At 59.4% G+C, this 25,351-nt stretch overlaps 1 protein-coding gene across 1 annotated transcript in view; it reads left to right on the top strand.

Annotated features, from left to right (window-relative positions):
• NECTIN4 (nectin cell adhesion molecule 4) overlaps window positions 1-25,351 on the top strand; it is a 46,837-nt gene that overhangs the window by 11,195 nt on the left and 10,291 nt on the right. The window contains exons 2-6 of the mRNA XM_034757015.1: window positions 18,214-18,567; window positions 20,282-20,572; window positions 21,077-21,197; window positions 23,482-23,633; window positions 24,782-24,929. Of these exons, the coding sequence (XP_034612906.1) occupies window positions 18,214-18,567; window positions 20,282-20,572; window positions 21,077-21,197; window positions 23,482-23,633; window positions 24,782-24,929 (1,066 nt within the window). The remainder of the gene's footprint in view (window positions 1-18,213; window positions 18,568-20,281; window positions 20,573-21,076; window positions 21,198-23,481; window positions 23,634-24,781; window positions 24,930-25,351) is intronic.

Raw genomic sequence — 25,351 nt, 5'->3', positions numbered from 1 at the left:
TAGTATCAGAGGGGTAGCTGTGTTAGTCTGAATCTGTAAAAAGCCTCGGAGGGTCCTGTGGCACCTTTAACTACTTCTGTTTGTCTTAAAGGTGCCACAGGACTCTCTGTTGCTAATCATTTTAGTTGCCCTTCTCTGAACCTTTTCTAATGCCAGTATATCTTTTTTGAGATGAGGAGACCACATCTGTACGCAGTATTCAAGATGTGGGTGTACCATGGATTTCTATAAGGGCAATAAGATATTCTCCATCTTATTCTCTATCCCTTTTTGAATGATTCCTAACATCCTGTTTGCTTTTTTTGACCGCCTCTGCACACTGCATGGACGTCTTCAGAGAACTATCCACGATGACTCCAAGATCTCTTTCCTGATTAGTCGTAGCTAAATTAGCCCCCACCATATTGTATGTATAGTTGGGGTTATTTTTTCCAATGTGCATTACTTTACCTTTATCCACATTAAATTTCATTTGCCATTTTGTTGCCCAATCACTTAGTTTTGTGAGATCTTTTTGAAGTTCTTCGCAGTCTGCTTTGGTCTTAACTGTCTTGAGCGGTTTAGTATCATCTGCAAACTTTGCCACCTCACTTTTTACCCAGTGCACTGGCAAGTGATCAGCAGAGAACAAGCCATCTCCCAGGGGTTTTGTGTCTCTTGTCCCTACGGCTTGACAGCAGTTTTAGGCTCTGCCGCATTGCGGGAACGTCTGGTTGGAAGGGACGGGGCATCCTGGTGCATCTCAGGGACTCCTCGGTGGTGTTCCCTGCCCAGAACGCTGCTAAGGGGGAGGAGAACGGCCCCCTGGCATGGGCTCTGAACTGAGCCCCAGCCACGGCCTCCGAGCCTGTGCCACACGCAGCCCTCAGAGCCACCCTGCTTCCTGTGGGATGCCGGGCGGCTCCTTGCCAGAAGTGCGTGTTCCCCAGTGGTCGGGCTTTACTGGTGCAAACAGCAAAGGCTGCAACTGCTGGAAGAGGCTGCTCCTTTGTGCCGGCAGCGCGCTGCCCCTGTGCCACGGGGCATGCGACGCGGGGAGACCCCTCCAGATTGGATGGGATCGGGATCAGGGACCCGTTTCTCTCCTTTTCTGGCTCCCCATCAATTTCAGGGCTCAAGCATCCGGGTTCCCAGCCCTGAGAGCTGCGGCCTGCCCCTGGGCCGGGGAAACGCCAGCCGAGCTGTCACTGCCCCTCGCCTCAGTGCGGGCCCAGGATGGGCGGAGCTGGGGGGTTCCACCGCACGAGGTAGGATAGGGTCTGGATGGGAGCTACCCCCTGGCAGCGCTGACAGCCTGTGGGTGCGTCTCACGCTGGCAGGTGTTGTGCCCTGGCCCTTCTTCAGGCCTCTCTCCGGGAGCCTCTCAGGCCTGGATGAATTAACCTTGTGCAGCAGGGCAGGATCAGCCCTCTCTTGGGGGGAGACTGAGGCACAGAGCGGGGACGGGAGCTGTGGCTGAACCGGGGCTCCATCCACTCCTCGTGGCCCTGCAGACCATCCCAGAGCAGAGATGGAGGCGCAGAAGGCAGCAGTCACACTGGAGCAGGGCAGCCCTGCTGGCTGGTGCGGGGAGCCGGAGGGCTTGTGTGGGGAAAGGGTGCATGGACGTGAGACGCTTCTGTGTGAAAGGCAGAGGGAAGCTCCCGGCTGGATCCGGGGACCCAGAACAATGGGGGGCTGACATAAGCCCAGCTGGCAGCTAATTCTCCTAAAGACCCAGCGTGACGTTAATCAGCAGGTAGGGCCTGGGGCGCCCATTGTTTCCTGGCCTGTCGGATATTAAAGGGACCGGCTGTTTGGGAGGAGAGGGGATCTAGCGTGGGCCGGTTCTTGGCTTCTGCTGGGAGGGTTCTTGGCTTCATTCTTGGTAAACCTTCAGAGGATCTGCTAAAGTAAAACAGTGATGTAGTCACACCCGGAGCCCCCCCCCCCCCACGCGGCTGGTGCTCCTGCCCCACTCCCATCCCCGCAGCGCCCCCTGCTGGGAGAGCTGGGGCTGGATGCTCTCTTTACAGGCAGTGCTCCAGCCCCACTCACCACAGCGCCCCCTGCTGGGTCTAAAGCAGCTGCGAATTTCCTTCTGCTGCAGGAGGCTGGGCTGAGGGGAGCTGTGAGCTCCCCACACCACCCACCCACCGTGCTGGCACCAGCACAGGGCCCTCCCCTGGCTCCACAAGAGGGGATTTGGGAGGCTCAGTGCTCCGAATCAGTGTAAACCCTCCGGGCTGGTCTACACCTGAAACGCTTCAGTGCAGACGCTCCCGACAGCGACGGAGGGTGTCTCCCGCCCTCGAGGTGGACAGAAGAATTCTTCCATTGGCCTAGCACTGGCTGCACTGGGCTTAGGCTGGGGAGTGGATTTCTCACCCCCTCGGAGCTGCAGCTGGGCCGCCGTACGTTCCCAGTGTAGACCAGCCCCCATCCCAATGTTCTCCAGGGCCTGTTCTGTGTGCCCGCTGCTCCAGCCGCCCCCAGAGGCTCCGTGCCAGGGCAGAACCAGCGTTCTAGGGCTCTGCGGCCTGGTTCCCTCGCCCTTACCCTGGGTGGCAGTGGCGGGGTGGGAGGTAGAACTGGGTCTGCGCTTATGCTGGTTAGTGGGGGAGGGGGGCTGGTTTCAAGGCCTGGCCACCTTCAGCCTGCAGGGCTTATGTGCCAGCTGGGGTCAGGAGGGAAACCCAGCCCTGGGCTCTGTGTATCCAGACCCCTGGGACTGAACAGCTCTGGGGGTGGGCAAAGGGGTGTCAGTGCTTTGGGGGGGGGACGCTGTGTGGGGTTAAACTGCATCCTGCGGGGATGTGGAGCATATAGACGTGTGAAAAGATGGGGGAACCAAGTTCAGGGGGAGGGTGTAACTGCCCCCCTTGTTCCTGAGCAAGTAACACCCCCTTCCTTGCTCGGTGACTCTGGGCTCCCTGAGGCAGGCGCCTCTCGCCACCCCCACCTCGGGGATTCCCAGACCCCCGGCTAGATGTCTGGGAGCAGCTAAACCTTTCAGCCAGCAGCTTCGAGCCTGGCGGGGCGGGGAGCCGGGCCTGAGAGTGGGGATTAGGATGACATGGGGCTGGGAGCTGCAGATTAATGGCAGGTGGTTTCTGTGCCTCCCCACCCCCCATCTCGCCCCTTGGCGAGTGCAGCCTCTGGGGATTTCAGCCGACAGCTTGGCAGGCTCACGCAGTGTGTGGGAGCTGGTGTGACGAGCTGGCTCTGTGCCATAGGGCTGGGGGTGGATCTGGATGTTGAGAGCCTGCTGTGCCCCTCCCCCCGGTAGGAGGAGCCTATGGCTTCATGCCCCTCCCTACAGAATGGGACCAGGTCACGTTTGTCCCTGGGCAGAGAATGGCACAGGCGAACCACATGCAGAGCATGGATTCACATGGGTACACATCAGTGTTCTTGTGTGCCCTCGCACGTTCATTAGTACAACCTCCAACATGCACGTGCAGCACGCACACCAGCGTGGCACAACTTTCAAGTGCTCCCTCCTGAACTTGCCGGTATTCTGGGTCTCTGCTGGGCACACTCAATCCAGATTTGCACGTGCATGACTTTGCACACTCAGGTCCATGTGCTTGTGTGCTCACACACTTGTGTGCACACCTGTGTGCCCAAGCAGGTGCGCACGCTCGTGGGCTCGTGCAGTTGTCCTGTTAAGTGGGTGTGCGCATTCAAACAAGCACATGTGTGAGAGTGTGGCTGTGTATATGCTCACTTGCGCAGGAATACTTGTGTGCTCACACTCACTCACACACACACACTTGCACAGTTACGTGCATGTGCAGTCCTGCACACACCCTGTGACGTGTGTGCGGATGCACAGACGTGGGGACATGCATGCAACACACACAGAGCTGCTGCTCCCAGACTCCCGTGCAATGGGGCAAGGAAGCCAAGTCTGACTCCATCTGGTGACCTCCCAGCCTAGGGAACAGAGAGGGGTGGAGTGGGGAGACTCCGTGCCAGCATCTGGCCTTCTGCTGCTAAGGCCAGCAGCACGGGAGCTGCCCAGGAGTGCCAGGCAGGATGCATTTAAAGCAGCCCCCTTGCCCCCCGGGGTAGGGGCAGCAGGAAAAGCTGTGGCAGGAACCCGCCTGTCCACAGGCCTCCCTGGTTCCCCTCCATGCAGCCTGGGACTGGGATGGCACCGCCTGGTGATTTATGCCCCTTGATGTTTCAGTCTCTGGCCAAGCACCTCCCCTACCAGCATCACACAGAACCCCCCTCCCCTGCCGCCCTGCACCGGGGCAGGACGCGGGCGAATCAGGCTTCCCACCCACGTCTGGGGACCGTGCATGCCCCAGCTCGGCCCCAGCAGCAGGGGACCTGGGTAAGTGGACTCATGTTTCCAAGTCTGCACTTGAGCGCCCACGCTGCATTGTAAACCCGGGCTTCCATGGCTGGCCTCAGGTCTCACAGCCGTGCTAACACGGCCATACTGCACCGTGCAGACCTTCTGACTCCGGCCTGCGGCTTGAGCTGCGTCCACATGGCAGGATGACAGGGCTGGCCCTGAGTCTCAGCAGGACTCGGCTCTGATCCACCCCCCAGCAGGTCCTAGGACCCGGGTCCTGAGTGCTCGCTGACCCAAGTCTCTGATGTGGATGCGGACAGAAGGGCGATTTGGGCTCAAACCTGCGTCCGAGCCCAGGCGCAGTGAGCCGTGTAGACACCCCCATAAAGGGTTTGAATCGCGCTGGGTAGGAGCAAGGCGATGTTGTTATAATGTGGATGGGCCGAGTGTGCTACCGACGGCTATTTATTGCTCTCATTCAGCTGGAGTGGAAAGGGCAGGTCAGGGCTGGGAACCAAGGTGAGAGTTCAGGGAGGATCGGAAGGAACCTGACTAGCTGGGACGCTCTTTGGGACAGGGAAAGTCTGTCTGTTCTGGGTTTGTGCAGCGCCTGGCACCAGGGGGGCCATGACTGGGGCTCCTGGGTGCTACCATAATACACCTAATAAATAATGTACAGCATCTGGCACAATGGGGTCCTGGTGTAGGACCGGGATGCCTATGCACTACCGTAATACACCTAATAAAATGTACAGCGCCTGGCACAATGGGGTCCAAGAATGGAGTGTCTAGGTGCTACTGTAATACAAATAATAACTATTATTATTAATAATAATACATAATTATTAATAAGTTAATACTTTGGGTGTTAACCCACAGGCTGTAGGTAGCTGGTGTGGGGAACAGAGACATGGGAGCCTGGGGGCCTGAGTGAAAATGTCCAGCATGAAAATGAGACAATCTTTCTACATCATCACCTATTCCCAGATGCCAATGCTATTGCATGGTGTGCAGCGCCCGGCACAACAGGGCCCTGAGCTCAGTAAGAGCCCCTGGGTGCTACCAAAATGTATGTAAATAATACCAATGCTTCTGGTCTGCAGGAGAATCTCTGCGGAGGGAGGGGGTTCCACTGTCATGCTTCAGGGCAGCACCCCAAGGGTCAGGAAGGATTCTCTTCACGTGATACCTGACTCCTTACGGCACCTTCCATCGTGAGATGCTCTAAGCACTTTACAGACGTTCATTCATTAGGGAAGGAGGTGCAGCAGGAATGTTGTCCCCATTTTACAGATAGGGAAACTGAGGCGCAGCAAAGGGCAGTGACTTGCGCACAGCCAGGGGCAGAGCTAGAAGCAGAACCCCAGGGCTCCAACCTGCCCCCCAGTGAAGTCTTTGAGGTGGGCGTATGTCTGAGTCTCTCCTCTTGCATGCCCTTGGGTAAATCAGGAGTGGTGTAAGGGAGAGGGAAGCTAGGGCTGTGGCGTGGGAGGTTCCAACAGGAGCAGGGCGGGGCCCAGCTGTCTCGACGGCTTGTCTCCCACGCTAACCACCAGGCCACACTGCCTCCTTTGCGGCGCTCAGCGCAATCGGCCAGGCATGTTACGGGAGATGGAACTGATTGGGGGGCAGGACTAGAGGGGGCCATGAGGTGTGTAATGGGGGCTCTTGTGGGCAGAGCAGCCAGCAGGGAGGATGGGCCACCAGTCTGAAGGTGCCCGCTCTCTGCCAAGCTGGCAGGGGGCATCGCTTTGCCCTCCCCGTGGAGCACAGACGTTGTGGCTATCCCAGCTCTGCCCCTGTGCCCAAGAACAGTCCCTAGATGTGACCTAATGCCCAGCTGCTGGGATGGGAGAGGACCCGGGTCACGCCCGCAGCACCACTCCTACGTGCAGGGGCCGTTGAGCCCCAGCTGGCTGTGGGCTTCCCCAGGGGTGGCGAGGAAGAGCCAGGAATCCCCAGGGGCCCAGCTCCACCCCTGTTTATTTACCAGGACAGGGCGGTTCTGTTTACCGTGGCTGTGGCTACAGCAACAGCGAGGGAGGCAAGGGAGATTGGCAGGGCCGGATGGGCTGGGCGAACCCTTGGCATGCGGCTGGGCTCCCTGCAGACAGCAGCCTGGGCCTAGCCATGTTTCACGGGGCATAGAGAGGTGATGGGCTCCCCCCGAGCAGGGAACTGGTGGTGGGGGGAGAGAGGCGTGATCCCCCAGGGGAGCATCCTTTGTCGTCGCCTTCCCATCTCCCCCTACAGGAGTGCCCGCCGACATGCATGCGTGTGGCGTGTGTGCGACGTGCCCCACATTCCCCTGCAGGGCAGGGAGGGCCACCTGCCATGGGAAGGCTAGGGCAGACGTCAGGAGCCAGGCTGGTTTACAATTCCCAGAGTGGGGAATGTGGCCGGGTCTCTGGCCCTGGCGACCCCCACTCCGGGCGCTCCCGGCCTGCGGCAGTCCCCACTTGCAGAGCTGCCGCTGCAGGAAGGTGAGAGTGCTGAAGCCTGGACGTCATTCCCTGCAGCGCCTCCTGCTGGGGAGGCTGGGAGCCGGGCGCTCTCCCCCTGCAGCCAACGCTCCTACCCTGCTCCCCACAGCGCCCCCTGCTGGGAGACGCTGGAAGCACCTGAGCTCTGTCTAACCTAACTCTTCTGCTGTTGCTCCAGTTCCAGCCTCTCCCAGCAGGGGTGCTGCAGGGACTGGGGCCGGACCAGGAGGGAATCGCAGGTCTGGTTTTGCTGGTGCAGCCAAGGCGCCAGGAAGCAGATACAATGGCTAAGACTGGGCCAGTTTCCATTCCCTTCCGGATTCTCCCGACCCGGGCTGGAGGCTTCTCGGCATTGCAGCTAGCAGGGGATTACAGGGTTAAAGGAAAGTGACCTGGGCGGAGATCTGGTTCTTCTGGTTTGGCCGCTCCTTTCTCACGCACTGGGGAGCGATGATTCCTTTTGATTCACCCAGTTTTGGTGGAGAGGGCCTGGGGGGACAGGCTGCAAGGGGAGTTGGCTCCACAGCTGATTGGAACATAGGCTTACCCAAAGGGTCCTTGCTCCAGATCTCAAATCAGAGGCAGGATCTGAGCTCGGGCGTGAAAAGTGCCGAAGAAGCCAAGTGTTTGGAGCTCCTTCCCGGCTCCTGCCGGGACCCGAGTTCAGGGGGGCGCGGTTCCTGCTGCAATGCGTGGCGCTGCAGGCCACTTCCTGCCCCGGGTGCTGAGTGATGTCAGACAGCACTGCTGACGCGTGGAGCTGGCAGCTCAGCCACGGCGGTGCTGATCTCCCAGAAACCTCTTTGCCCATTGCTGTTTGTTCCGGCGCTCGCAGGGCCAGGAGCTTTGCACGGCCGGGCGGCCCTTGTGCCCTTTGTCCCCGAAGCCTGGGATCAATCAATAACAACCAAACCCCAGCTCCCAACCCCCCCGATCACAGAATAGGCACCAGCACTAGGCCTAGCTGGAGGGAGGGACAGCTCAGTGGCTTGAGCAGTGGCCTGCTAAACCCAGGGTTGTGAGTTCAATCCTTGAGGGGGCCACTTAGGGATCTGGGGCAAAATCAGTACTTGGTCCTGCTAGTGAAGGCAGATGGACTCAGATGACCTTTCAGGGTCCCTTCCAGCTCTCTGAGATAGGTATATCTCCATATACAGCTAGGCAATGTCCCTCTGAGCCTGAAAGGGGGCTGTTTTTGGTCATGTTAAGCAAACACCATGGAAGCCTCAATTGGGAAAAGTGCCATGCAGCATTGAAACCACAGGAGTGAGCAGGGGAATGCTGCCCGCGGGCCCTGGGGTGACAGGCGCGCTGGTTTCACTTTGCAAGTCATGTTCCCCCCCTCGTGCATACATTGAAGGGACTCCCAGGGGCTGGGGAACATCTCAGCAAGTTGGGTGCCTAAACTCCTATGGTAAGTCAAAGGGTGTCAGGTGCCAGATTTACTTAGGTGTCTTTGAAACTCCCACTAAGCATCTGTCTGCATCTTCAGGCACTGAAATACCTTTAAATACCTGAAGTCCTGGTGGAATCAAGCCTATTCTGTGATCGGGGGTTGGGAGCTGGGGTCTGGTTGTTATTGATTGATCCCAGAAAGCCGTGAAAAGCTGGAAACAAAATCCCAAGGTGGCTGTGCACTGGCCGATGTGACAGAAACACCTGCCAGATCCCATGGTTCCTTGCGTGTGGGCCAGAGCTGGTGAGCCGCTGTGCACTGTCTCTGCAGATTTCTGATATGCCCGGTGTTCTCCCTCAGCTCTGTGGTTTGGCCTTAGAGTAGCCTAGTGGTGTGTGGTTCTTCTTGTGCTCTGCAGCTGAGCGTGGGTCCTTGCACTAGTGAAGGACCTTGTGCTCAGTGCAAGGATTCATGCTTCTCTGCGGGGAGGTTAAAGAGCACCAGCTGGTTGTGGAAGCGTTGGGAGGGCATGGTCGGATGGGAGGGGAGTTCCGGATTGCATCGGGGGACATTGGGGTGCCCAGATCTGTGGACTGGGATGGGGATTCTGGGCCAGTGAGGAAGATGCACGAGGGATGCAGGGTCAGAGTTAAGGGTAATGTGTGGAGCTAAGCGTTTGCAGCCATGTTCGCACATGATCCTCTGCTACAATGGGGCATTTAGTTCCAGGGCGCGTCCTCAGCTGGGGGGAAGTGCTGAGCCAACAGGAATGCTGATGGGATCAGAGTCCTGCCACGGGCCCCTTGGCTGACCCTCTGGAAGCCACTAGTGGGCTGAGTACAGCTGTTAATGCCCTGGCAACATGGGGCACGCAGCGGGTCAGCTTTGCCTCTGGCATCTGTGGCAGGGAGGTGTTCTGGGCTGAGCCCCCTTTGCCCTGCTGTGGGTGGCTGGCACGTCCCAGGGTCAGTGCGGCAAGGTCACTTGCTCGCCAGGGGGTCAATTCAGCGGGGCAGCGCGGAGGGGCTGTACAAAGGGCCCGATCCTGAGAGGTGCCGAGCACCTGGGGAAGTCATTGGGAATTGCTGATGCTCTGCAGTTTGTGGGGCGGGGTCTCATCTGCCCTGCCCCAGATTGCTCTGTGCTCTGCTGGGGGGCCTGGGGCAGGAGCTGGGGGGGAGGGTTCCCCCTCTGGGCAGGTTATTCGCCCACTAGGGGGTTTCTAGTCCTCTGATCTGGATGCTGTCGGAGGCGGGATGCCAGGCTAGATGGGCCCCTGGTCTGGCAAGTCCTGAGTCCCTTTCTACCAAACGAAAGGGGTCGGTTGAACAGCCTGAGTCCCCGTCGTCTTGCAGTTCTGGGCAGTGCTGGAAGTGGCTCCATAGGGTCAGGCCCCTTGCCCAGACTGACGCAGGGCACGTTGGACCACTCGAGCAGACGATGCCCCTTCCCAACGTCCCTTTTGTTCTCAAGAAAACCGAGGCCTCTCTGTCCCGCCCCCATCAGGCAGCACGGCCTGGAGCACTCTGGGAAAGAGATTCTGCTTTAGTGCTGCTGGCCGTGGGGTTTGACTCTGGTGGGGCTAGAGGAACTTCTCTGGATGGCACTGACAGTTGACTCACGGGCCGGCCTCCAAAGGGCAGCAAAGACCCACCCTGCTGAGGGATGGTTGAATAGCACCTAGAGGCACCTCGAAGGAGCAGCACCCCCCTGGCAGGAGGGGGATCTTACCCTTGCTGCCCTGTTGACATGGTGGATCTGAGAGCCAGGAGCTCACCCCACGCTCAGGGTCTGCGTGGGGAAAGAGCAGGGCCTAGGTTTTGTTGCCAGGGCTATTCCTCGCCGCTGGCTCTAGGGGGCGATGCTGGGGCTGCTGGGGCAGTGGGAACAGGATGAGGGGCTGTGCTAAGTTTGCAGCAACATGGCTTGGGCAGCAGAAACCGGGGCATTCGGGTCTGTGTGTGAGAGAGTCATAGATTCACAGATCATCCGGTCTGACCCCCTGCATGACCCAGGGCCAGAGAACATCCTGGAGCAGATCTTTTAGGAAAACAGCCAGGCGTGATCGAAAAATGAGCAGTGACGGAGAATCCACCACGACCGTGGGAAATTGATCCAGGGGTTAATTACTCTCACGGTTAAAAATTTACACTTTATTTCCAGTCTGAATGTGTCTCGCTTCAACTTCCAGCCGTTGGATGGTGTTCGACCTTTCTCTGCTAGGCTGAAGAGCCCGTTATTAAATATTTGTTCCCCATCTAGGTACTTATAGACTGGGATCAAGTCACCCCGTAGCGTTCTCTTTGTTAAGTCACATACGGAGCTCCATGAGGCTATCGCTGTAAGGCAGATTTTCTGATCCTTTCATCAGTCTTGTGGCTCTTCTCTGACCCCTCTCCAATTTATCAACATCCTTGAACACCAGAACTGGACACAGGATTCCAGCAGCGGTCACACCAGTGCCAGAGACGGAGGTAAAATAACCTCTCTGCTCCTACGCCCCATTCCCCTGCTTCCGCCTCCCAGGATATCAGCCCATTTGGCCGCAACATCGCACTGGGAGCTCACGTTCAGCTGATTCAGAGACCTTGATTTCCAGCGTGCAGGGTGTGTGTGTGTGTGTGTGTGTGTGTGTGTGTGTGTGTGTGTGTGTGTGTGTGTGTGTGTGTGTGTGTGTGCGCAAACCCTCCCCCCCTCTGCCTGCACCATCCCAGGGCATTCCACACCTTTCCCAGCCAATCACATGGAGCTGGTGGCATCCGAATGCCTGGGCGGGCTGCCCAGCTGTGAAGCGGGCAGAACAGTACTGGGGCTGATGAATGCAGGTGTGTCGAGCGGGACTCGGAAGCGGGGGAGATGCCAGGGAAGGGCAAAGAATGGTGCATGCTTATTACTAATCCTCCACTGGCACAGAGCCCCCGGGGTCCTGAGTGCCCAGGGAAATAGCAAGGTCTAGTGGGTAGAGCACTAGATTGTGATCTAGGAAAACAGGTTTCTGTTCCCAGTTCTGCCATTGGCCTGCTGGGTGACTGTGGGTGAGTCACTTCCCCTCCTGTGCCTCCATTTCCCCATCTGTAACATAGCAATAATTACACTCACCTGCTTTGTAAAGCACTCTGCGATCTACCCTGAAAAGGGCTAGATATCAGTTAGGGCTTATTACAAAATTGTGTCACTTATTTATTGTTGATATCACAGCAGGGCCTAGGCCCTGTACACAAAGCGCTGCACAGACCCCGACCGAGATCAGGACCCTGTTGTGCCGGGCGCTGCACAGACCCCGACCGAGATCAGGACCCCGTTGTGCCGGGCGCTGCACAGACCCCGACCGAGAGCAGGGCCCCGTTGTGCCAGGTGCTGCGCAGATCCCGACCGAGATCAGGACCCCGTTGTGCCGGGCGCTGCACAGACCCCGACCGAGATCAGGACCCTGTTGTGCCAGGCACTGCATAGATCCCGACCGAAATCAGGACCCCGTTGTGCCGGGCGCTGCACAGACCCCGCCTGAGATCAGGGGCCCATTGTGCCGGGCACTGCACAGACCCCGACCGAGAGCAGGGCCCCGTTGTGCCAGGTGCGGCGCAGATCCCGACCGAGATCAGGGGCCCATTGTGCCGGGCGCTGCACAGACCCCGACCGAGATCAGGGGCCCATTGTGCCGGGCGCTGCNCGACCGAGAGCAGGGCCCCGTTGTGCCAGGTGCGGCGCAGATCCCGACCGAGATCAGGGGCCCATTGTGCCCGGCGCTGCCCAGACCCTAACCAAGAACAGGGCCTCCACAGTGCAAAATGTGCTGAGGCCAGTGAGTGTCTGCGCTTGCTGGATGGTTGTTTCCCTCCATGCTGTTGCTGGGGAGGGCGCCCGTCCCCATGGCGCAAGAGCTCTGGCTTGGCTGGGGCTCTGTTGCCCAGGAGGCTTCTTCACAGCGGTGTTTTCTTTCCTGGAGGCTGAACAAACACGGGCTGTTGGCGCTGGCCCCGGGATGTTTGCTGCATGGCTCCGGGCTGTGCGTCGCCGGGGGCGCTGACGTTGGCTTGCGCCGGAGAGTGCAGAGGAGGCAGGACGCCTGGGTTCTATTCCGGCTCAGTCACTGACTCGCTGGGCAAGGACCTGCCTCTGTAGAATGAGAACAAACCTGACCCAGCTCACGGGGGTGATAATTGGCATGGCATTGCCAGGGGCTGTATAGGGGCACAGAGGTATTGTATGGCACGAGCCCAGAGTGGGATGGGTGATTGGGCAGGACGTGGGGGTTTTCAGCGTGTGATGGGGGGATTGCAGCGTGTGATTGGGAGGGATGTTGGGGATTGCAGCGTGTGATGGCGGGATTGCAGCGTGTGATTGGGAGGGATGTGGGGGATTGCAGTGTGTGATGGTGGGATTGCAGCGTGTGATTGGGTGGGACGTGGGGGTTTGCAGTGTGTGATGGGGGGATTGCAGCGTGTGATTGGGAGGGATGTGGGGGATTGCAGCGTGTGATGGGGGATTGCACATGCCCATGGACACATAGACCCAGAGACAAGGATACATGGACATGGATGGACATAAACAGATGTGGACATGTGTGCACACACGGACATGGACACACACAGACATATGGACATGGATGGACACACAAACATGGACACGGACACCCACATGCGGAGACATGGATGCACACTGTGGAAGCACAGACACAGACGCACACAGAAACACAAGACACACAGGGTATGTCTGTACTGTGGCCGGAGGGGTAATTCCCACTGAAAACAGCAGCGTGGCCCTGGCGGTGCGGGTGGTGGGACGGGCGCGCTGCCCTGAGTACCACTAGGGTGACCAGCCAGCAAATGTGAAAAATTGGGATGGGGGTGGGGGGTAATAGGAGCCTATATAAGAAAAAGACCCCAAAATTGGGACTGTCCCTATAAAATTGGAACATCTGGTCACCCTAAGTACGACCCTGTGTATATATTCAGGTACAGGGTCCATACGGGACATAGAGGCATGCCCACATGCGCTCTCTCATGCACACACTCAGCTGGCACGAGAAAGCCGGGTGCTAGGAGGCACACACGGGCATGCACAGAAACACGCAGACAGAATACATCTACGCTGCAAGTGCCACGTAGGGAGGTAGCAGATGGGTGGTGACTGACACAACTCGCTCTCAGCCCCATATGTCTTTTTGTGGGTGAGCTTTCTTATTTATGTTGTGCTATAGAAGTGTTTGGGAAATCCTGCACAGAGTTCCAGGCTTAGACTTTAGTACCTCCAGTGGTTCCCCTACCAGCTTTGTTTAAAAATACACTGAATCTGTTCTGTTTTGGTTTTCTTACTACATTTATCACTGATCACTTACAAACCAACCTACAAGCTTAATGCTAAAATGAGCATATGGAAACAGGCTTTCATGAGCCGAGACTACATATGCTTAGCATCCATTGAGTAAATGCTGTGATAAGTACAATGTCCGGAGGGGTGATTCGCTGTATGGATAAGCAATGGCCAAATACTGACTTGTCGGATAAATGTGAACTGTAATCTAGCTGGCGTAACAGCAGCCGTGTAGCCGATTAGCCGCCCCAGGCCACGCCCCCGGGAGCTAGCCGGCGCTGAAGCCCGTATTGCTGCGTCTACACTACCGCTGCTACCCCCTGCTTCCATCACACCTTCACGTGGGGATGGACGTACCCACGGACGCAGGCGACACCCCCGGGCACAGCGAGAGCGGGGACCTGTACAGCTGAGTTGGTCCCTTGGCAAGAGTTCAGACGGGCAGGGCAGCGCAGGGACAGCTAGCCAAGGAGGGGGATGTAAGCAATGAGCTCCCCACCTCCCTCTTACATACTGGGCACTGGTGGGCACCGGGCCTGGGCACTGCCTGACCATGGGAACTTCCGCTAGACATTTCCCTCTTTGTCTCCTGCTGGCACTGATGGGGGAGCTGGGCTGCCAGCGAGTGTAGTAGCTACCAAGGCTCTGCTACCTACCAGTTGGAAGCCCTGGCTATGTTGCAGATGGTCTTTTGTAATGCAAGGCTTGGCTGGGCCCCAGTCTGGCTTCAGTCCAACCCCTCAGGGTCTGCAGCGCCCCCTGCCCAGGAGTGAATTTCACTGGCCAGTGACTCCAGGGAGGGCGTCCGGGGCAAACCCTGGCCCATCAGACTGAGTGGGAATTGTGCCACTGGGGTGAGGGCTTCACCCTAGCAGCTGCCCCACGCTCAAGCCCCAGGACGGGGTAAGGTCTCCCATGGGAAGCTCCAGGCCGTGCAGAATATTGGTAGCCACAGTTCCAAAGCCTCCAACTTGGAGATTTGCAGTTTCACCCCACACGGTTGGCTCCCAAGAACGCTCTTTCCTTTGATCCAGCCGTGCAAGTGGGACCCCTTCACGCTCCCCAACTGGGGCCGTTCCCGGGCCCCGGGGCTGGCAGTGCGAATCTTCGCCTGCAGCGCGTTTTTAGCACCTGCGCTCACAGAGCTCCTGAAAGCGAATGTCGCATGGAATCCAATGGGGATCCCTTTTATATTCCATGGTGAGATCTGCAATTTGTGCTGTCGGCTAGTTACATTAAGTCACACGGCCTCGTTGCTGTTAGCTGATTGGACGATGTATATAACTAATTCATACAGCGCAAACTGTGTATTTGATTTACACACCCTGTGACTTGATCATGGTATAACAGCCTGGGAGAAAATCCTGGGTACTAACGGGCTCATTAGTGGAGAAAGGCCGAACAAGGACGAATGGCTGGAAGTTAAAGGCAGGCAAATTCCATTAAAAATCAAGGCACGTGTCTGAGGTTGAGAGTGATTGACCAGTGGAACAAACTCCCAAGAGAAGTGGTGGATTCTCCATCTTGTGATGTCTTCAGATGCCGAGTGGATGTCAAGTTACTCGGCTCAGTACAGGGGGAACTGGAATTTACTGGCCTGTGAGCTACAGGCGGTCAGGCGAGAGGATCTAACATTCCCTTGGCTTCAAAATCTGTGATCATCAGATTCATGTGACCCATCTCCACACTGAGAACGTACAGGGACGGTTCCCTCCATCGCGTCGAATAACAGTTACAACCTGAGAATGCCACCATCTGCTAGCGACGAGGGGAGTCGGACTGACCCATTCCTATGACGGTGCCTTTCCGAGTTGTGGTGGGAGGGTCCATGGGCCTTTGGGGTTTCACCAAATCTGTACTTAGAAGAGAAAAAAAAAGTTTGGTTTAAGTTTTCTGTAGCCATTTTTCACTTGATCAAAACTGATTTGGAACCCACCAGTTTCCAATTCAGTGGAAGTCACTGAATAATAACAATAATAATAATTGTTAATAATTATGTGTAATAATAACAATGATAATTAATATTAAAGCAGCAGCAGCTAAGAGTGCAGGTTTTTCCAAAGGAAAATGGATCTTGGAACCCCAAAGGCTCGTGCGCTGTTCTAAATCTACAACCCCTGGCATTCAAATGGGCAGATCTAGAACCCATGCTGGTGGACTGGATCTTTCTAGAGCGGCATGTTTTCCAGGATTGCATGGAGAATCCCTGCTGTTCAATGGGTAAATCCAGATGCCAGGGCGCCAGACTCCGACTGGTGTCAACGAGCATCGCGCTAGGAATGCTGAATTTAGCCCAGCCAGGGACTTGGCCCCTGACTCCCAGTAGGTGGGATCGCCGATCAGTTATTTTCAATGGCTTCTAAATGTAACAAAGCAACTTCTCCGCTCCCTGGGGGTCCATTGGCCTGGAGAGAGCTCCCACGAGCAGCCATAGGGCCAAGTGGGGGACGCTGGGCTCTAAGTCCTCTGGCCCCGCACTCCTGGGCTACTGGCCCAGCTATGGGACCTGTCCCTTTCTGTATGTGTCAGTTGCTCAGCTGGGAATGGTGGGGGTGGGCAGGACTCCAGTGCAGGTGGCTGTGAAATCGGACGGGCTGGGGTATCCACCTGAGAGCCCTTAGCCTAAGAGGCAGCAATGCTGGTGCCTGGGGAACCAGGGGAAATGCACCGAGCCCCATTCCGAAATTCCCAGGGGAGCCACCAAGGAGGTGGGGAGTGCCTGAGCCCCCTCCAGCGGGGCAGGGCTCTCCCTACCTTCAGCCAGCTCTGAGCCAGCCGCACAGGCCCCTCCTCGAGTTGGGGCGAAGGGGAGGATGTGGGGAGAGGAAGGGAGTGGAATCTGCACAAGCTGCTGCATGGCCCCTGGTATCTGAGCAGGCCGGTTTATCTGGACTCGCTGGCCCGTCCGCTTCCCCAGAGGGAGCAGCATTCCTCAGCTGGTGGCTCCGGCTGGAGAGAGGCCAGGTCTGAGCGCAGCACGCCCTTCCCCTGCGCGAGGCAGCGATCCGCAGAGGTGTGCGCTGTGGGCCGGCCCGTCGGAAATGCAGTCAGCGCCTTCCTCGCAGGAGCCGATTCGCTCAGACTTGTCGGCAAGGATGCAGGGTCACATGAACTATCCAACCCATGCTTCAGGGCGGGGGCTGATGCCAGCTCGGGGTCAGGAAGGACTGAGGGTTGTTTGTCATTCTTTATTATTTATTTATTGTTTGCCTTACCATAGCCCCAGCCATGGACCAGACCCCAGAGTGCAGGTGCTGTATGTTATTTATTAGGTGTATTACAGTAGCACCTGGGCGCCCTAGTCACAGGCCAGGCCCACGTTGCGCTAGGTGCTGTACAAATACAGGACAGAGACTGCCCCTGCCCCAAGAGCTGACAATCTGAGTGTAAAACAAGAGGCAACAGCTGGATACAGACAGATGCGGGGAGGTCAAGGAAATTTGAACGAAGGATAGGGGGCTGAATGGCCCATTGGTCTCTTCTGAGATGGCTGCAGGGGTCTAGTATGGTTAGTGCACCAGGACTGGGCCTCAGGACTCCTGGGTTCTGTTCCCAGCTCTGGGAGGGAGGGAGGTCCTGTGGTTAGAGGAGGGGCCCAAGTAGCGTTCCCAGTTGGGTGGCTGTGTGACTACGTGGCCTTAGGGCACGTTATAGGAATGCAGCTTTGATCCGACTGGCCGGTTGGTGCATGGAGGCAACTACCCTGCCTCCAGCTGGCACTTCAGGAAATGGTAAAAAGTCCCCCACTGCCCTGGGCCTGTCCCAGACACTGATCACAACAGTCCCTTCTGGCCTTGGATGCTGGGGGATGGCAGTCTGGAGGAATCGGTGCAATGATTCCTGGATGAAGAGGGACCGTCTTGGGTCCTATGGAAACGTTTCCACCCACGCTGGGACCCACCACATAGCTGTCGCGACTCAGCCCAGTGCCAGGGAACAGCGAGGACGCCCGTGTACTGTTGTTGGCAAAACAGCTGCTCAGTGGGGCGTGTTTGCATAATGTCGAGGGGCTAGTGGCACTGGGGGGCTGAAGAGCACGGAGTGCCTCGTGGGCACAGCACAGGCATGGATCAGGACTCCTGGGTTCTAGTCCTGACGGGCTCAGAGCAGGAATTCAGCCCTCTCAAGGGTGCTGGGAGGCAAGGCCGAGTCATCCATGTGACACAGAAGGGGAAACTGAGGCAGCGGGGGGTGATGTGACTTACCCAAGGTCCCGGACCCAATCAGTAGCAGTTCCAGGATTAGACCCCAGGGTCCTGACTCCTAGTCTACTGCACTATCTGTCCCGTCCGTGCCTGCCTGAGAGAGCTTTGTTCCCAGTACGGGGGAATGTCCCAGGAGGGCCCCCACTGTCTCTGTGGCCAGGAAGGGGAGCTAGTGTCTGCCTTCTCCTCCCAGGGGCCTGCTACTCACAGTGCCACTGCCATCCTGCAAGCTCCACACCTTCTGATCCCATAGAGGCTTGGGATCCTGTTCTGTGGAGTAGGACCCCCTGGCCCAGTTTGGTCTAGCACGGGCTGAGCCCAGAGGGTCCCCATCCCCCCAGGTTGGGTAGACTGGGGGCTTGTGTGTGTGTGTGTGGGGGGGAGCTTGCCCGTGCTCTTCTGTGGGCAAAGAGAGAATTTCACCTTCATGGATCCTGGCACAGCTCCAGTCTGCTCTGCGTGGCTGGGGGGGGGTGTCTTCCCTCCCTGGGGGCCGTGGGTTAACCCTTCCCCTTCTTGTGCCCGCAGGGTCCCTGGCGGGGGTGCTGGAGATGGAGCGCAGCGTCACCGTGGTGCTGGGCCAGGACGTGGTGCTGCCGTGCCGCTATCGGGCGCAGGAGGGCGAGAAGGTGGTGCAGGTGACGTGGCTGAAGCAGGGCGCCGACGGGCAGAACGTGGAGGTGGCGGTGCTGAACTTGGAGTACGGGGAGCACGTCCAGGAGCCCTACGCAGGGCGGGTGCTGCGGCGGGCACCGGGGCCGCTGGAGGACGGCGCCATCGTGCTGAAGAACGCCGTGCAGGCCGACGAGGGCGCCTACGAATGCCGCCTCATCACCTTCCCGTCGGGCAACTTCCAGGACAGCATGACGCTCAGCGTGCTGGGTGAGGGTCTGGGCACGGGGCACCGGGGCTGCCTGGCTCTGCCCTACAGGTGCCTTTGGCTCTGCTGGGCCAGCTGTGGGCAGAGCTGCCTTCCCCACTCCAGCCGGCTAGGCCATTGCAGAGATCGGGGGTTTGCGGGGGTGCCCCGGCCACTGGGATGGGAGCACCCCTGAGCCCCAGCCTGCAGGGGACCTAAACGCTTGGTCTCTGGGCCAGGCCTGTGTCGGGGCTGAGGGACCCCGAAGGTGTGGGGGCTATACAGTGAGTGTAGGGGGAGCTGGGTATGCAGGGGTGGCCCTGGAGGGGTGGTTGGGGTGTCTGCGTGGGGCCCTTTGGGGGAGGAGCTGAGCCTGTTCAGGGCCCCCTGGAGTGCGAGTCCCTTGGGGGGCAGGAGCCAGGCCCCGAGTGGCCCCCACAGGGCAGGAGCAGGGCCTGTGCAGGGCACCCCGAGACAGGAGTTGGGCCTGCATGGGATTCCGTGGCAGGGGCCTAAGGTTGCCAGGCGTCCGGTTTTCGACTGGAACGCCCGGTGGAAAAGGGATCCTGGCGGCTCTGGTTGGCACCGCCGACCGGGCCGTTTAAAGTGCGATTTGCAGCGCAGCGGGGGCCCGGGGCTAAGGCAGGCTCCTTGTCTGCCGTAGCTCTGCCTGGCTTCCAGAAGTGGCTGCCAGGTCCCTGTGGCCCCTAGGCGCTGGGGCACTGGGCAGCCAGACACTCGGAGGTCCACGCGCTGCCCCCGCCCCAGTACCGGCTCCACAGCTCCCATTGGCTAGGAACCATGACCAATGGGAGCTGCGTGAGGGTGGTGCCTCCGGGCGCAAAGGCAGCATGCACCGCACAGAGCCGCCTGGTCGCCCACATGCATAGAGGCCACAGAGACCTGGTGGCCGCTTCCTCGGAGCTGCGGTAAGCGCTGCCGGGACCTCACACCCCAAACCCCTCATTCCTGGCCCCAGCCCCAGCCGGAGCCTCTCCCTCCCTGGCCCCCAACCCCCTGCCCCAGCTCGGAGTCCCCTCCCACACCCCAACCCCCTCATCCCCGGCCCCACCCCAGAGCCCACACCCCCAGCTGGAGCCCTCACTCCCCTGCATCCCAACCCCCTGCCCTGCCTGGAGCCCCCTCCTGCACCCCAAATCCCTCATCCCCAGTCCCATCCCAGAGCCTGCACCCCCAGCTGGAACCCTCACTCCCCCGCACCCCAAACCCCTGCCCTATCCCGGAGCCCCCTCCTGCATCTCCAAACTCCTCATCCCAGGACAGTAGCTGGGCTGTGTGGGGGCCGGTGGGGTTAGGGGGAAGTAGCCAGGCTGTGTGGGACCCCATGGGGGTGGGGGGCAGTAGGTGGGCTGCATAGGGTCCTGTGGAGGGGAGCAGTAGCTGGGCGTGCAAACACCCACGGGGGTGTGCAAATGCTGGGCTGCGTGGGGCCCTGGGGTGGGGTCGGGGAGTAGCTGAGCTGCGTGGGACCCCGTGGGGGGGCAGTAGCTGGGCTGTGTGAAGCCCGGGGGGGGGCAGTAGCCGGGCTGTGTGGGACCCTGGGGGTGGCGGGGGGGGAGCAGTAACCGGGCTGTGTGGGGCCCAGGGGGTGGGGGGTGGGCAGTAGTTGGGCTGCGTGGGAACCTGGCGGGGTGTGTGTGCAAATTTCAGATTGCGTGGGGTCCCGGGGGAAGCTGCCTTTTACACCCCCGTCACCGCTCTACATTCTCCCTGCAGTGCCCCCGCTGCCATCCCTGAACCCCGGCCCCCGGCTGGAGGAAGGGCAGGGGAGGACGCTGGCCGCCTCCTGCACAGCCGAGGGCAACCCCATGCCCACCGTAACCTGGGAGACGCAGGTGCACGGCACCAACAGCACCCGCCAGTCCTTGCACCCCCGCTCAGCCTCCGTCACCAGCGAGTTCTTCCTGGTGCCCGGGCGCAGCATGAACGGCAAGACGCTCACCTGCGTCGTCAGTCACCCGGGGCTGCCGCACGAGAAGAGGATCACCCACGTGCTGAATGTCGCCTGTACGTCCCACCTCAGGGGACACAGCCCTGGGGGGCTGCCATGGGGAAGAGCAGAGACCCACAGCGAAGCTGCCGTGGGGGGCAGAGATCCCATCCAGGAGGTGCCATGGGGGTGGGGCAGAGACCTTTAGGGGCCTGCCACGGAGGTAGTGGCCCCCTAGGGGGCTGGCATGGGGTAGGACGAAGACCCCCTGGGGGTTGTCATGGGGGGGCAGAGACCCACTGGGGGGTGCTATGGAGCGGGGGAGGAGCAGAGACATCCAAGGGGAGCTGCCATCCGAGTGGGAGGGCATATACCCTGGGGTGGGGGGCTGAAGGGGAACCCCAGATCACATGGGGCCCCAGGGGGTTAGTTGAGGGGCTTGGGATGGGGGACACGTTTGCACAGACCAAGGTGGGTGTGGGGTCAGCGATGGGAAGGGTGCAGGCAGGGGGGTGAAGGGAGGGCCCAGGTGGGCGTTTCTCTCTCTCCCCTCTCACGGTTGTTGCCCTCCCCCTGCCCAGATCTCTCGGACGCCTCAGTGCGAGGGCACGAGGAGGAGGAGGACTGGCAGGCGGGCAAGGAGGGCGTCTCGCTGAAGTGCCTTGGTGAGGGCAACCCCCCACCCACCTACAACTGGACCCGGTAAGTGTGAGCCCACCTCTTGCGGGCAGGGCTCTCCTTCCCAGCGCAGCTCCCGGGGCAGGGCTGGCCTGTGCCTCTGTCGGGAGCTGATGCTGGAGGGTGCGGGGGGCTCAGGTCTGAGAAGCACCCCAAGGTTTGGACTCGCCGCCCAGCCTCAGGGGGTCGGCCAGACCGGGCTCTGGGTCTCATAGGGGAGTTTGCCATGGTTGCAGACTCCAAGGGGGTGCCCACTCCCCACCCGCCTCCAGCCGGAATATGGGCATGAGGAGCTGGTGTGACCCACAGGAGAGCCTACTACAGCTGCCAGTTAGTGGAGTTACTCCAGCAGCAGCTGGTGTTTTAGTTCTGGAGGTCCCGGGTTCGAATCCTGATGACAACCGGCTCACGCTGAGGATCGGCACTCTGAGAAGGGCTGTGTTCTGGGTCAACGAGCCGGTCGATGGCTGCCCTCCCTGGCCAAGCCATAGGCCTGGCTTCGTTCATGGCTACCTCAAAGCCAACGAGTTGGTGACGTAGAATCGTAGGACTGGAAGGGACCTCGAGAGGTCATCTAGTCCAGTCCCCCACACTTGTGGCAGGATTAAGCATGATCTGAGACCATCCCTGACAGGGGTTTGTCTAACATGCTCTTCACAATCTCTAGTGGGGTGGCATATTCTGCATGTCAGCCAGTCAGTCCCAGCTGAGTTGTTTGAGGTTTGCCAGATGCTGCCTGTGATTTCACATGGGCAAGCCTCCGGCAGCTGGGACTGCAAGGCTGCGAGCTTCCCCTGAGCAGTGCCCTCCCACTCCAGCCCACAAAATCAATTTCACCTCCATCTTCTTCCTGCCAGCCAAGGCGGGGTGCCCATTAGCCCGGTCCCAGACCTGCGGCTGCATTCCCAGCCAACAACGCTCGTGATCCCAGAGGCTGGGAATCCAGGAGGCTGGAGTGCACAGCTCCCACGGAGCCATTCAAAGGGAAGCGCTGTCCTCCATAAACACTTGAGTCATTGCCCTGCCATCTCTGTTGTCTTGGGAGCCCTTGGGGCGGCAGGGACTGGCTGGGACATGCCGTAGGTCGCTGGAGGCAGCCTGGGGCCACATGCACCCGCAGGGAGGAGAGGCAAAAGGGCAGCATGGGGGAACGTGGTGCTAGTTGGCTCCCTTGGGGGGCTCTGGCCAGGCCCTGCAAGGAGAGGGCCTTTGACTGGGATGCCTAGAGACTGGCAAGGAGGGCCTGTGCACAGTGCCACAGCTCCAATTAAAAGGAGGGTATGTGCCAGCTCCTGGCACCATGGGACGCTGGCCTGGGTCAGCCTCCGGGTGTTACTGCACTGGGTGTGCTACATAACCAACGGTTGGAGCTTTCTCCCCACGCTGAACTCCGAAAGCCAGGTTGTGTGGCTGCGTGCGGACGTGTTTTTGTATTTGTGCTCATGTGTCTGCCTCGTGTGTGTGTGTGTTTGTGCCCGTGTGTGTGCAAATTAGAGGGTGGGTGCCTGGATAGGCATGTGTGTCTGTGTGCGTTGACGCTATACATTGTGTAGATGGGTTTGGAGAGATGAATTTGTGTTTGGGGGTCTGTGTGTGTGTGTGTACGTGTGCATGTGTGGGGGCATTTATGTGTGCACGTTTGCGCAGGGGTTCGTGTTATGTGTGTATGTCCACATGTCCCTCTGTTCACATGCGTGTGTGTCTGTGTGTTGGCGTGTGGGATGGAACCGGTGGCCCGGGTCATGCCGACTCAGTCCCAGTGTGGTGACGCAAGGAGCAGCGTGGCGTTTCGGGCTGTGTCTGGGCAGGCCCCGGCACTGATCAGCCGCGCAGGAACCGTGGGAAAAGGCAGGGAGCCCTTTGATTTCAGCACCTATTGTTCACGGTGTCCCGGCTCGCCCCACCCACCACAGCCGCCCGTCCAGGCACGTCGGCCCGGGAGGCAACCGGAGGCCACGGGGCTGCAGGGAGAGCCGTGGGGCACAGGGCTGGGGGGGGGGGGGCACGAGAAGTTATCTGGGGGGCTCTCTCGTGTCCGTCCATGTGTCTTACTGTGTCTGTGTGTCTCTGTCTCTCTCTCTATTCCAGGGGCTTTCAGCTTGTCCCATAGAGCTCCCGTTAGCACCTCTTTCCATTGGAAACCCCCCCTCCCCCCAGCGCAGACCCCTGCTCTAGGGCAGGGATGGCAGCTGGGAACAGCTGCTGCACAGACCCTGGTTAAAGCGGATGGGATCGCTGCTCCCTGCCTGTTCAACCCCTTGCCCTCCCCCTTAGCTCCCCCCACTGACTCTGCCCCTCTGCTCCCCAGGCTCAACGGCCCCATGCCCGAAGGAGTGAAGGTCAAGGGGGCCACCCTCCTCTTCCAGAGACCCCTCACCCCCGACGACACAGGCATCTACATCTGCCAGGTCGCCAACAGGTTTGCGGCCAAGGAGGTTCGGGCCAGCATCAGCATAAAAGGTAGAGTCTGGGGCAGGCAGGGTGGCAGCGCCCCTTGTGGTGGGGTTGATAAGGTGATAGAGGGGGCTTGGCTCTGATGGGTAGAATAGGGCTGCTGGATGCAGACACTCCCTGGGGCTCTCCAGCTCCCCGCCTGTGATGCCCAGTGTCAGTCCCATCCTGGAGCCAGCAGCCGGAGTGGGGGCTGTGGGTTACCCTGCCCACCCATTGCTGGTGCAGTCAGAGCGCTGGCCCTGGGCTCACCCTGGGCCCTCTGCATGTGGGTCCAAATCCAGCCCCATTGGGTTCGGGCACCTTCCCCTCACCAGGGTCTGAGCTCTCCTGGGGGAATCTGCCCGTCTCGTCCCCTCTGCCCAGCAATTGCTCTAAGGCCCAGTGCTGCTCAGTGTCGGGGGGGGCTCCGGAGTCCGGCAGAGCGTCAGGACTTGCCTGGGTCAGCACCTGTGCAGGGAGCCCTCCCTGGAGAGCCCAGCGCCGCAGGAGGCAGGGATGGTGATACAGCAGGGAGCGCTCTGCGCGCTGAGCCCCTGAGTGCTGCTAGGGGGCGCTGTGCTACAGGGAGTAGGGTAGGGAATCCTTAGCCTTACAGAAACAGATTGGATCTTCAGAGCTAGCACGAGCTGGGGCTGATAACTAAACATCAGGTGTCCATCTGTCCACCAACCCATCCATCCACCCATCTGTCCATCTGCCCACTCATCCATCCACCCATCTGTCCATCTGTCCACTCATCCATCCACCCATCTGTCCATCTGTCCACTCATCCATCCGTCCATCCACCCATCCATCCATCCATCTGCCCATCTGCCCATCCATCCACCCATCCGTCCATCTGTCCACCCACCCATCCATCCGTCCATCCACCCATCCGTCCATCTGTCAACTCATCCGTCCATCCATCTGTCCATCTGTCCATCAATCCATCCATCTGTCCACTCATCCATCCGTCCATCCATCTATCTCTCCATCCATTCATCTGTCTGTCCATCCATCTGTCCGCCCAAAGTACCTATCTGTCTGTCTAGTCTGATGCCCCTTTAGCCCTGGAGTCCGGGTTCCTGCAGGCCCACCCTTGTTGCTCGGACACTGGCTGTGCCGTGCCCCCCAGGCTGCCGTCTCAGCCCCTCCCTGTCTGTCCCCCCCAGCAGAGAGCGAGCTGCAGAAGGTGAACGTGGTCTCGGCCTCGGTGGTGGTGGTGGGCGTCATCGCGGCCGTGCTGCTCTGCCTGCTGGTCCTGGTCGTCGTGTTCATGACCCTCTACCACCGACGGAAAACCAGGCGCATCTCCGAGAAATAGTAAGAGACGGAGCGAGGGGTGGTTCCCTGGCACACACGCCCCCCCCCCCCGCCGCCCCAGAGATACACCAACCCCCCTCGCCTGGCCCCTCTGCCTCACCTCCAGAGGGTTCCTTCCATCTGTCCATCTGTCCATCAATCCATCCATCTGTCCACTCATCCATCCGTCCATCCATCTATCTCTCCATCCATTCATCTGTCTGTCCATCCATCTGTCCGCCCAAAGTACCTATCTGTCTGTCTAGTCTGATGCCCCTTTAGCCCTGGAGTCCGGGTTCCTGCAGGCCCACCCTTGTTGCTCGGACACTGGCTGTGCCGTGCCCCCCAGGCTGCCGTCTCAGCCCCTCCCTGTCTGTCCCCCCCAGCAGAGAGCGAGCTGCAGAAGGTGAACGTGGTCTCGGCCTCGGTGGTGGTGGTGGGCG

The sequence above is a fragment of the Trachemys scripta genome, chromosome 24 (genome assembly GCF_013100865.1).
Source record: "Trachemys scripta elegans isolate TJP31775 chromosome 24, CAS_Tse_1.0, whole genome shotgun sequence".
Classification (NCBI taxonomy): Eukaryota; Metazoa; Chordata; order Testudines; family Emydidae; genus Trachemys; species Trachemys scripta.
Note: the sequence above shows the minus strand (reverse complement) of the source record. Positions and strands in the feature narration are given on the sequence as shown.